Here is a 12,300-nt window from a genome sequence, read left to right as displayed (position 1 = left end):
ATAGGCCTATATATATATACCCAGGGTGACATAAAAATTTCTCAGAGGTCCTGAGTGAAAAAAGTTTTAAGAAGCCCTGCTATAGAACTATCTCACTTGATCCTCACAACCACCCTGAGGGAGGCTATTAATGATTTTCATTTTATAGTTGAAACTGAGGCAGAGATTAATTGACTTGCCAAGATCACACAGCTAGTGTCTGAATTCAGATTTGAACTCCAGCCCCAGCTTTCTTCTCATGTACCATACCACCTAGTTGCCCATAGATGAGTCGTTGTGGCGAGGAAGCACAGCCAATCTATTTGGAAGATGGAAAAGGACAGTGGTGCTACAATAAGGGCCCAGTTAAGATGTCAGCACATTTATAGTAAACCCAGTCACCAAGGTCTCCTGAATTTCTTACCCCTCACTGAGCAAGAGAATAGAAGCAAAAACTGCAGATGGTGCAAGGAATCCAAGGCTGCGATTTGGCAAGACATGATGATTGATAGGATATGGGGCAAGGCATTCAACTGCAGATAGCGTAGAGCTGAATTAATTCATCAAGGTTTCAAAAGAGGGCAGGACACAAAGGGCTATAGAACTGTGCATATCCTTTGATCCAGCAATGCCAATGCTAAGCTTATATCCCAGACATCCCCAAAAAGAGAAAAAGACCTATTTGTACAAAAACATTTACAGCAGCTTTTTGTGGTGGCTAAGAATTGGAAATCAAAGGAATGCCCATCAACTGGGGAATGGCTAAACGAACTGTGGTATATGATAGTGATGGAATATTGTTGCGCTTTAAGAAACAGGATGATTTCGGAAAGGCCTGGAAAGACTTGTATTAACTGATGTATAGTGAAGAGAGCAGAACCAAGAGAATGTTGTGCAGAGACAGCAATACTGTTTGATGAACTATGAAAGACAACTTTTCTCAGCAATACACCCAAGATGATCCCAAAGGACCAATGAAGCATATTATCCACCTTCAAAGAACTGATACTGGTGGAACAGACTGAAACATCCTATTTTTCACTTTGATATTTTCTTTCATTCAAGTTTTCTTATACAAAATGACTAATATGGTGATGTTTTACATAATTGCACATGTATAACCTGATTGCTTACTGCCTCAGGGAAGGGTGAGGGGAGGGATAAAATTTGGAACTCAGAACAGTACCCAGATAACCTGAGAAAGAACTGAAAGGTGAAGGATTTGGAAGTCCCACTAGTGGGGTCAAAGGTATTACAAGTGGTGTCCAGCACCCATAGTCCCTTTGTGCTGGGGAAGCTGAGACTAATGAACTGACCAGAGTTTCAAGCTACAGTTGGTTGAACCACCCCATCTGCCTTCCTATGGAGGAAGAAAGTGGAAGCTGCACTTCCAGCCATGGCAAAAAGACCTATTCAAAACAAAAGCCATGGTTAATATGGTGTGATAAATTGCGATCAGATAAAGCAATTTCAGAACTTACAAATAGTGAAGATTTGTGGGTGGATGGCAAGAATCAATAGTATAACCAGCTGTGGTGGAATACAGGACTGGGTTAGGAGAATATTAGACTGACCAACTGGGAAGTTCAGAGTACCTGAAGGAGAACATATTTATGTAGAAGCCTAGTGGCTTGTGTAGTTTAATCCAAGCAAGTATCAATTTTGCTGTGCAGGATTACCCAAAATGGACGGATCATATTGATGAGTTCAGACAAAAGGTGATCCACTGGATAAAGAAATGGCAAACCACTCCTGTATCTTTGCCAAAAAAATCTTCTGGGCAATGTTTAAAATGATAAAAAATGACGTTAGATTAGCCCCTCAAATCAGAAGAGCAGCTGACAAGTACAGGTAGCACCAGTACTAACAAAGTGACTGACTGGGCTGAAGCTGAAAGGAGCCTCAGCTGCAGAGGCATCTGGTGATAAAAAATCAATATTGCACAGGAAGCTGAAATGTAAGATCTATGAATCAAGGTCAGCTGGATGTGGCCGAATATTGTACACTGACATCTTGGGTTGTTAGTGAACTTAAAATGGATGGGAATGGATGAATTTAATTCAGATCATTACATAAATTATACTCTGGGCAAGAATCCCTTAGAAGAAATGAGTAGCCCTCAAAGAGAATACTTTGTATCTTAAAAGCAGACTGTCCAAATTCAAGGCAACCATTCAACATCACAGTAATACATACAATTATGCTCCAACCACTGATGCTGAAGCCAAAGCTGATCAGTTGTATCTGGACCCACATCTTCTAGAATTAACACCAAAAACACACCACTAACAGGGAATCAAAGATAATTGGAGTAATAGGCACATTTCACCTTGGAGCATGAAATGAAGGACATACTAATAAGAATGTCGTCAAGACAATTCCTCCCTGGTCATAGCCAACACTTTCTCAACATTCCAAAAGGCCACTATGGAGATCAAATTGATCAAAGGTAGAACTCTATAAACTCAGACTTGGAGCTGGAAAGAAAAGCACTGCAGACTCGATGCTTTCGAATCGTACCCGAGGACCCATGAGTCCCTTGGACAAATCAGTCAATATTTAAAGAAATCAACTTGGACTATTTATTCACTGGGAGGCCAAATACTAATGCCAAAGCTCACTCTGACTACTTAATGAAGATAGGAGTCACTGGAAAAGACTCTGATGTCCGTTAAGACTGAAGGCAGGAGAGGATAAGATGGCTATACAGCATCATAGAAGCAATAAACATGAACTTGGACAGTGTGTCAGACAAAAGATCTCCCAACTGGAGGGAGTTGGTGAGGAAAAAATAAAGTTTCATATCCAAGATATATATAGGAAGGGGCAGCTAGGTGACGCAGTGGATAGAACACCAGCCCTGGATTCAGGAGGACCTGAGTTCAAATCTGACCTCAGATACTTAACACTTACTAGCTGTGTGACTGATTGCCTGACCAAAAAAAAGTAATCAATGTTAACAATACCAACTGAAGGACCTGGGATGCCCATTGGTTATCCTCACACTATAGGAAGGTAGGTATGAAGAGATAGGGAATGGACCTTTTCCCCTTGGTCCATGGACGCCCTCCAGTCCTAAGTGTTACAGTACTTAGAGGTTAAGTGACTTACCCTGGGTCACACAAACCACTGTCAGTCTCTATGGTTTCCAGGCAGGCTCTCTATCCATTAAGCCACACTTTTAGCAATACAATAATCAATTTTAAAGCTGATCCACTGCTTATGTGGACCTCTAACAATTCATGTTTTCATTAAGACTTATAATAGCAGTTTTAATGCATTAGTTTTCCAACCCCTGTGAAATATATGTGAGGAAACAAATCTTGGCGAAGTGACTTTGTCCACAGACACAATATCAAGTCTTTTTTTCCTGATCATCCCCCAACGACATACTTCCCTTTTGTCTTGCTTTTCCCAGAATTCAGTACAGTACCTCAAAGTTTCAAAGCACTTTAAATTCTTAAATACTTACGTTCATTAATGTTGAAAATCTGTGATAAAGTGTTATGGATGAACTTCATTTCTTACTGGTAATATGGATTTGAAAAAAAAAAAATGCAATAACCAGAATGTTTGTTTTGAAAAAGATTTTATTAAAGATCTTTACAGAAGAGCTTTGGGCACACCATTCCAGATGTCAGAGTCCTTGAAACCAAAATAAGACATAAGTTAGATCAAAGCAATAACCCTAAAGTCTAGAAGTGTTATCTGGATATGAGAGGTGAGGGAGCAGGAAAAGCCAGTTACCAGTTTCTGAACTCCACAACATCTCTCCCAAACCTCCCCTTCATCTCCACTGTTATAACATCAGGTCCTCAATACCACCCCACTGGACTCAATCTTTCCACCACAACAATATATGCATAAATCTAGTTATATCACTGGTCTGTTCAAGATTCAGGTTTCTTACTGCTGACCAAATCAAGTTCAAATTGTTGGTATTCAAGGCTTTCCACCAATAACTGAAGCTTACTCCTCTGTCCAGAATCAGACCTCTGCTCTTCCTGCCCTAGCTGTAACACTTTATGTCTGGAATGTCTCCTGCTCCCCACTTTTGTCTGACTTCCCAGGCATACTGTAAAGGCCAACTTGAAAGCCATAAGAAGCCCTTCAAGACCCGCCTCCCCCCAATAAAAATCTAACATCTTGTACCACAAACGGCAGTTTTCCACCTATGGATCACATTGTTTTAATGGTCCCCTAACCCCGACCCCAGTAAACAGCAAGCTACGTGAAAGGCAGACTTAAGGCCCAGTACTTAGAGGTTTCCTCACTTTCCCCCCATCTTGAACTAGTTGATTTCTAGCATTCCTCCAAGACATTCCAATCAATTGAATCCTCTTTACCAACATTCCAGTGGCCATTTCTTAAACCTGATTAATATCCAGTCAATAAAAATAACTCCCTTCTTTACTCCTCTTCACACCGGTCCCTGACTGGACAGAGGGAGGGACTATTGTTTACAGATGAGGAATCTGAGACAGAGGGGAAAAGAGTTGCTCATATTTGATAATCACCACAACCTGAGTTAGAACCTCCTAGGAGGAGAGAAGAAGAAGCTGAAGTGACAGAGACAGCTACAAAGAAAATGTGGGCTAGACCAACATGTCAATCAGGTTTGTCTTCTGGCAAGGGTGGGTTGGTGGACCTGACCCTCCAAATCTGGACCATATCTATCTACTGAGGCACTACTGAGCACATAAGGTCCTTTAAGAACAGAATGGTTTGAAAACCTGAGGGGACAGACCTTGAGAAAGGGAGTCAGTACAACTGGGGTTTGAAACCAGGTCTTCTGGTCCAGAGGTCTTTCCACACCCCAAGCTGCCTCCCTCAAACATCTGAAAGGTCAGAAATGGAAAGGAGCAAACATGTTCTGCATAGCTCCAGAGAACTAGGGCAACTGGCTGAAAATAAAAGGAAAGCAGAGGGTTTTCGATTTAATATTTATTAAATATTTATTAGATGCAAGACAGAGACAAGTAAAAGGTGACAGCAAAGGTTTCAATAGTGTGGTTAAGAGACATGCAAACAACTATTTATTGATAACAGACAGAATAGCATAAGTAACAGGATAGGTTCACTGAAGGCTTCACTGAAAGATGTTTGAGCAAAAGCACAAAAGGAGGAAAACTAGACAGTGATAGTTCACTCTGACCGCTGAATGAGAGAGATTTAGGCTCCATTTAGGAATTTCTGAACAATGAGAAATGCTCCCCAATGGTAGCGACTCACTCTGCTGGGTGTCAGAGCATATCACTAGACATGCAAGTAGAGGTAGGACAGCAAAGTGGGAAAGGCAGTGGGAATGTGATGTTGAGCAACTTCCTCTCTGAGCCCATTTCCTATTCTATAAATTGGGTCACCTCTCAGATCTCTCTCAGCCCTACCTTTTCTTGTTCTACAGTCACTTTTTAACCATCCAACAACCCTTAGAGCTGCTTTCTTATTAGTCTCATTTCTCTCACCAGTCCAGTAGTAAGAGTTTAAACACTTCAATTTCCCAAAGCCTGGAATGGATGGACTAAGGCCCTACCCTGCCTCCTTCACAGGGCTATGGAAGATAACAAGGCAATGGACATAAGTCCACTTTGAAAAGTCAGGCAAAATGACTTCTCAGGGCCCTAGCAACTAAAATATTCCATGGGAAAAGGCCCCAGGAAGAATAAGCCCCAGAGGACAGGTTTTTAAATAGGCACACACAAACACATCCCTACGAATTTTTTGTTTTACACAGACAAAATTCCTAGCTAATTGCTTCCACCCAAATGCAGCTCTATGGACTGACCTGTTATGCAGTGGGCACTGGCTGGGGCATAGCAGGTTGCTCTGCCTTCCCACTCTTCTGCTCTGAGATGGGAGTGGTGGGAAGAATCTCATCCTTGGGCTCTACGATGCTCACATGGTCAGGCAGGGGCTTCTTGGGGCCAATCTTGCCACTTGGGTCCCAGGGCAACATGATTTTGACTTTAATTCCCAATACACCTGAATGGCACCAAGGTTAAATATGAAGTGGCTTCATTTACATAGCTTGAGCAAAAGATCTGACAGAATCTAGTAACTTTCTAGTACAGAAAAAGCTTTGGCCTCTTCTCAGACAAATGCCTCTAGATCAACCAAAGACAAGACACTTTTGCAAAGGCCCCCATGTACAGTGACACAGAACGTGCCAGTGCCAAGGGACTCAGAGCAGGATGTGTCCTTTCTGACTCGTCATCTTGTCATCACTGAAGAGGACTCCAGCCGCCTTCAGGTACTTCAGAGTTCTGGGGAAGGGGTGCTGATCCAGGCTCCCAACCCAGCCATTTCCCTTCCTGAATTCATTTCCTCAGGGCATAAGCTACCTGTGGCAACACCAAGTTGCACCAAAGTTTTTGCATCGGCTCACCCTGTCTGAGGAGGACGTGGCGCACAGCTGTGTCGACGTAGTAGTTGACAGGGTCTCCACTGTGGATCATCAGACCATCCACAAACTTCATGGACTTGGCCCTCTGGCCTCTGAGTTTACCAGACACCACAACTTCACATCCCTTTGCTCCACTCTCCATAATGAAGCGGAGGACACCATAGCAGGCTCTTCAAGGGGCATGAGGAGGGAAGATGTCAGAGACTGAATTCAACAGAACTTATTCACTATATTAGATATAAGACTGAATGAGCATTAGGGAAAAGTTCAGCAAGTCTCAGCCCAGTTGTGGCTTCCCTGTTTAAGAAAGCTAGACCCAAGAAATAATTTCTATACTATACTGCCAGTGCTGGCCTGAGGTCTTCTGGTCACCCCCATCAGCACATCCTACAGATGAATAAATTGAGATCCAGAGAAGCAATTTCCCTAAGGTTATTATACAGCTGGTAAACAGCAGATCTTGGATCTGAATCCAGGTCTTTTGGACACCCACTATGCCAGGCTAACAATACTACAATACTATACAGATCAAATGACGGGTAGAAGCTACCCTGGCCCAACACCATAGTATAATAATGTAACAGGATACCAGAAAGCATTTCGGGTCACTGTGAGGCCCTAAAAGATCACAATCCCCAACCCCCACCCCATCTCCAACGACTGGCTTGAGTCGGCATGAATTTTCCATCCATGGGAATTTGTAAACTATTACTAAGGCATGATGGGAGTCTAGCCATATAATGTTGGGAGATAATAGCAGCTGATGAAATAAAGAAATAGTAACAGCTTCCATTATGTTAAGAATTTTGCTCACAATAGTCCTATGGGGCAGGTTGTTCAAATTAAGTCCTAAGACTGAGAAACTTACCTACGCACAGCAAGGCCTCCCAGGAGCTTGTAACGCAGGGATTCAGCCTGAGCAATAGCACAGAGACCTCTGGTGGCCACCTTCTCAGCGTACAGCTTTGGGGAAAAAAAAAAAAAAAAGACCCCAAATGCAAACCTTGTCAAGGGATAGAACATGACAAGATTCTTCTGTCTCATCTGTAATGTCAATATGATATGCCATGTTATTTTAAAAAGATGGTGGGAGAAGTTCAATTAAAAATTTAACTTAGGGGCAGCTAGGTGGCACAATGGATAACACACTGGCCTGGATTCAGGAGGACCCGAGTTCAAAGCTGACCTCAGACACCGGACACTACCCGTGTGACCCTGGGCAAGTCACTTAACCCCAATTGTCTCACCCTGCCCCGCCCCCCCAAAATAACTTAGAAAAAACCTACACAGAAATCTGTTCTTTGGCCTTCAAATAACAAACAGCTCCATAAGGAACCTCATTATAACAGAACTACAACAGGCCAAGGCCTTCAAAGGCTAACTTCCAGACTGCAGTCTGAATTTGGCCAAGAGAAGCCACAAAGAACCAATCTACCTCCTCCTTTCAGATATTTGAAGACAGTTACATGCTCCAAAACTCTTCTCTAGAAGACCAGCTGTATTTTCCTCATTTGTTTCTCCTCCCCAGATTTTCCATCTGATGAGACTGTATCACAAAAGGATTAGAACTTCAGCCTTTTGGCCACACTCACCTCTACACTGCCTTCGGGGAAGCCAAACCTCTTCTGCACTACAGCTGTCAGTTCACGAATCCGGCGACCCTTCTCCCCAAGGACATTCTGAGTCCTGAAAGTGGAGGCAAATATGATCACTGGAAGGAGCACTCAGAATGGTTTGGCAGCTCTCAAAGGCCTAAAAAAAGTTTACATTTTGTTTGGCCCAAGACAAAAGCAGGAATGTGCAGGCAAAAAGTCAAAGGGAAAGTAATGAATGAACAACAGCTTAACCATTAGTCCCATCAACAAATGGACTGGCTTGTCTTCAGAGATAGCCCAGATGATCTTTTCAGAGGCATGTCATAGAAGGGATTCATTCATATTCAGGGTATCTCAAGTCTTTTAAGCTTTAAGAGCTTAAACTAAACTAAGTCTTTGAGAGAAGCTGACTTTGCACAGTTCTGCCTCACTTATATCCAATTCATGCCCAAGTCAAGACATTATATCCTTTGTCCATCCAGCTTTTAAGTTTTAATAGCTTAAAGCTAAACCGACTTTTGGAACAACCTGTTTATCTTTGGCCCACAGCATGTTCACCTGAAGCCCTCATGCTTTCCTACAACATGATATATTCTATAGAATCTTCATTCAAGGTCTATGTATCTGCCACCTTACAATATAGGGAGGGGACAGAGGTGAGAACTTTAATCCCCAATCACTATACCTTGCTACTATCCACCCAATTATATGGCCAGTGAGTGCCCAAAACAGTACATCAACACAGGACTGACTTATTGCTTACAAAAATTCTAGTTGAAGTAAAAAATCCATTCTGCAATAAACACTAAAAATAGCTTGTATGGCCTATAGCAAACTACAACCTAAAGGCTAAATAATGGGTCAGTGTTGAAAAATAATTTACAATATCTTCTAGGAAGAACAAGCTCATTTAAAAAACTACAACGATAGTCTTGTAATTGAAGCTCATTTTTTAAGGCCAAATTTCAACTGGCATCTTGTTAAATCCATAGCTGCTGGAAGACTTAGAGTCAAGTGAGGCATTACCTGGTAGCCAAGATGATGATTTCTGTCCTGGTTGGGGTAACTCGAACCTCCACCCCAGAATAGCCATCCTCAGCCAGCTCCCTGGTGAGAAACTCATTCAGTTCAGCTTTAAAGATGCCATCAGCAACAAACTAAAGATAAAAGAAAGAGCCTGCATTGGTATAAAGCCCCATTAGTTTTCTGCTCTGACTTAAGTGTGTAAACCCTTCTCAGACAAATGCCTCTAGATCTTCTTTAGGAAGTTACTTTGAGCCAGGAGTCTGAATTCTGGTCTGCAGAACGCAGCAGAAAGTAGAGCACCTGAACAAAGAGTCCACCTCCTGTCAGACTCGTCATCGAATCTTCATCGAAGGGTTTTTATAATAGTTGCATTAGTGATGACCATTTACAAAGCGCTTTACAAGTATCTTATTTGATTCTCACAAGAAACCTTTTCGAGTAGATGCTATTACCACCCATTTCTGTCTGATCAGAGCTGAATACCCCCAAAATACAGCCTGCTATAACTGGTTAATGCTCCACACCAGCAGATCTAGTTCCACCTTAAGTGGTTAACAAGACAAAAGCTACAACACAAGCTTAGATGATTCCAGTCTAAACCTCACATTTCAGAGAAGTAAACTGAATACAGAGGGGAAGTAATTTCCCGTAGGTCACCTTACTGCTTTTCTTATACAATGCTGGTTGCAAAGAGTTATGATAATCCCATCAACAATGATAGACCCTGAGTAAATTAATCTCCACCACCCCACCAGCCTACCTTCTTTTGTTTCACTTAAGCATCAACAGAACTGGGAAATCTCAGAGGGCCTCAATCCAAACACCTGGATTGGAGTTTCCCACCCTGCCAATTAGTAGCTATGACTAGATAACTACTTTTTTCTGTTGCCGTTTCATCGGTAAAAGGGAACAGTTCTTATACTGCCTACCTTACCTCACTTAATAAGCATTTTTACCAACAGTAAAGGATATAAGTCACTGCCATAAATGAAAGCTACTGTTATACTTAACATTACACATTAAAAGTCCTAGTCTGACGCAGCATCATGGTCTAAATCCTAGCTTCTTAAACTATAGGCCAAGAAAAATTTGGCAACAGCAAAAGGTTATGTATACCTATCTTATATACCTATACACTCGGGGTCATGTAAAAATTTTCCGGTAAAGAGGTCACGAATGGAAGGAATTTAAGAAACCCTGGTCTAAATAATTGGGTTGAATGCTGGCCCTGGAAGACCTGAATTCAAATCTAATCTAGTCTCAGACACTAGGGACCAGCTCTAGCTGTGTGACCCTGGACAAGTCACGTAACCTGTCTGCCTCAGTTTCCTCAAATGGGAATAATAGCAACCTACTCCCAGGGTAGTTGTCTAGGTAAAATGAACTATAACCTGTAAATCTCAAAGCACTCTACAAATACTAGCTATTATAATTATGTAATCGAACACATTATCTCACAAATGTTATATGTAGCGCAGTGCCCGCCCCGTAACAAGCACTTCATAAATGGCTGTTGACTTGTCTTCAGGTACATACCACGTGAACTCCTGCTATTGCAATCTGAAGGTGTAGGGAGGCGCTCGGTCAAACAAAGGTAAGAAATCAAACCTCAAACGCCGGGAAAACTGCAGGCCCATCATAAATAAATGCGTGTTTGGCGATCCCCCCCCCCTCTATTTTAAACACTCATTCCGCAGAGGAAAGGAATATTTAAATATTCCGACGTTGCTTCCTTCCAAGCTCCCCCTCTTATGAGGCCCCAATTCGGCATTTTTTACGGAGGAAAATGAGACCCGAAACAGGGTCGGCCCGGAACGCCCCGGTCTGAGATTGGGATCCACGCTCCCGGCTCCGAGGCCTTGCCCGCTACCACCCGGCAACCACGGCCCAGGCCGCCGAGAAGACCTTTTGCCGCTCCCCTCGGTCCCCCCTTTCCCAGCTGCTCATTGGTACAGTCCAGCCCGTGGCGCACCCCACCTCCATCCCGGGCCCTCAACACCGTGGGCTCGCCCGGCCCCGCCACCGCAGCCCGAGGGGTGGCATGGAGTCGGCCCGAGCGGGCGCTTCAATCCGCCTCCATCCTCCTCTACAGAGGCTCCTTGGGATACCCAAGTGAGTCTAGGGCCTGGGGCCAGGCGGCCACTTCTTTCCTGGGTGTCCCGCACGGCACGGCAATCCCTCCCTTGGATCCCAGGAGCACCCAAAGGCCTCACCTTCCTCTTCTTGGAGATCTGCACCGCCATCTTGCACCGACAGGAAAGGGAGAGAGAAGGAGAGGAAGTGACTATAAAGCCGAGGGGGAGGAGAATCAGTCATGGCGCAAGTGCAGGCGCAGCGGCAGTGAAGTTTTTGCGCAATCTCTCAGCGCGGGTGCTTATGGGAAATGTAGTTTTAAAAAGTGAAAACGACGGAGCAGCTAGGTGGCGCTGTGAATAGAGCACCGGCCCTGGAGTCAGGAGTACCTGAATTCAAATTCGACCTCAGACACTTAACACTTACTAGCTGTGTGACCCTGGGCAAGTCACTTAACCCCAATTGCCTCACTAAAAAAAAAAAAGTGAAAACGGAAAAGTCAGTTAATCCACAAATCAAGCCAATAAGCATTTATTAAATGCCCATTATGTGCCAGGCACTGCCCTCAAACAATTCATTGTCTTAATGAAAGAAATGACAGAAACAATTGGCTCCTCCACATAGAATTTGAGTTCTAAAATAAAAATTTCCTTTATTCTCTTTTATGATTATTTACATAGGCTATAAATTGTAGATAATCACTAGTGGGAAGGCACTTGCATTTGCAGGGGTGTGTTGATAAATGTTTAACAACTAGCTCTCTGAAAAGCATGACACATTTTGAAATTTAATCTACATTACTAACATTTTCTACATCTTCTTGGGCAGCTAGGTGGCATAGTGGATAGAATGCCAGGCCTGGAGTCAGGAAGATCTGAGTTCAAATTCTACTTCAGACACAACCTGTGTGACCCTGGGAAAGTCATTTAAGCTGGTTTATCTCAGTTTTCTCCTCTGCAAAATGAGCTGGAGAAGGATATGGCAAACCACTGCAGTATCTTTGCCAAGGAACTCCAAAGGTTGCTTTGCTGGAGCTCCTCCAACAGATAGTACTAATTGCCCCTTCTCTAGGGACCAGCTCTAGAGCAACTGACCATAGAATATACAGCCCCAAAATAGAGGCTGCAAGTTAAATGGCTCAGTGGATAGAACGTTATACCTGGAATCAGGATAGATCTGAGTTCAAATCCAACCTTAAACACTTAATAACTGTAAACCTGGGTA

General features: G+C 43.1%; 1 protein-coding gene and 2 non-coding genes across 4 annotated transcripts; all 3 read right to left on the bottom strand.

Annotated features, from left to right (window-relative positions):
* Positions 1 to 3,551: 3,551 nt before the first annotated feature.
* On the bottom strand, positions 3,552 to 11,333 carry RPS3 (ribosomal protein S3). 2 transcript variants are annotated; one of them, XR_006355632.1, is made up of 7 exons: positions 11,217 to 11,261; positions 9,004 to 9,134; positions 7,975 to 8,068; positions 7,251 to 7,345; positions 6,365 to 6,552; positions 5,693 to 5,961; positions 3,552 to 5,568 (listed from the first exon to the last, which is right to left on the bottom strand). XR_006355632.1 is itself a non-coding variant. In XM_043994444.1 (7 exons), exons 1-6 carry the CDS (start codon positions 11,244 to 11,246, stop codon positions 5,768 to 5,770), a joined length of 732 nt encoding a protein of 243 aa, XP_043850379.1. In that variant the 5' UTR covers positions 11,247 to 11,333; the 3' UTR covers positions 3,552 to 3,624; positions 5,765 to 5,767. The 2 variants fall into 2 exon arrangements, 1 of the variants encoding a protein (XP_043850379.1); XM_043994444.1 differs by having other exon boundaries at positions 3,552 to 3,624; positions 5,765 to 5,961; positions 11,217 to 11,333.
* LOC122752347 lies at positions 6,065 to 6,209 on the bottom strand. The gene has a single exon (XR_006356102.1). It is a non-coding gene; the product is annotated as a small nucleolar RNA SNORD15 (small nucleolar RNA).
* LOC122752348 lies at positions 9,208 to 9,355 on the bottom strand. Its single transcript, XR_006356103.1, has one exon. It is a non-coding gene; the product is annotated as a small nucleolar RNA SNORD15 (small nucleolar RNA).
* Positions 11,334 to 12,300: the final 967 nt, after the last annotated feature.

The sequence above is a fragment of the Dromiciops gliroides genome, chromosome 3, assembly GCF_019393635.1.
Source record: "Dromiciops gliroides isolate mDroGli1 chromosome 3, mDroGli1.pri, whole genome shotgun sequence".
NCBI classification, from domain to species: domain Eukaryota; kingdom Metazoa; phylum Chordata; class Mammalia; order Microbiotheria; family Microbiotheriidae; genus Dromiciops; species Dromiciops gliroides.
The sequence above is the reverse complement of the archived record's forward strand: the minus strand, read 5'-3'. Positions and strand labels throughout refer to the sequence as shown.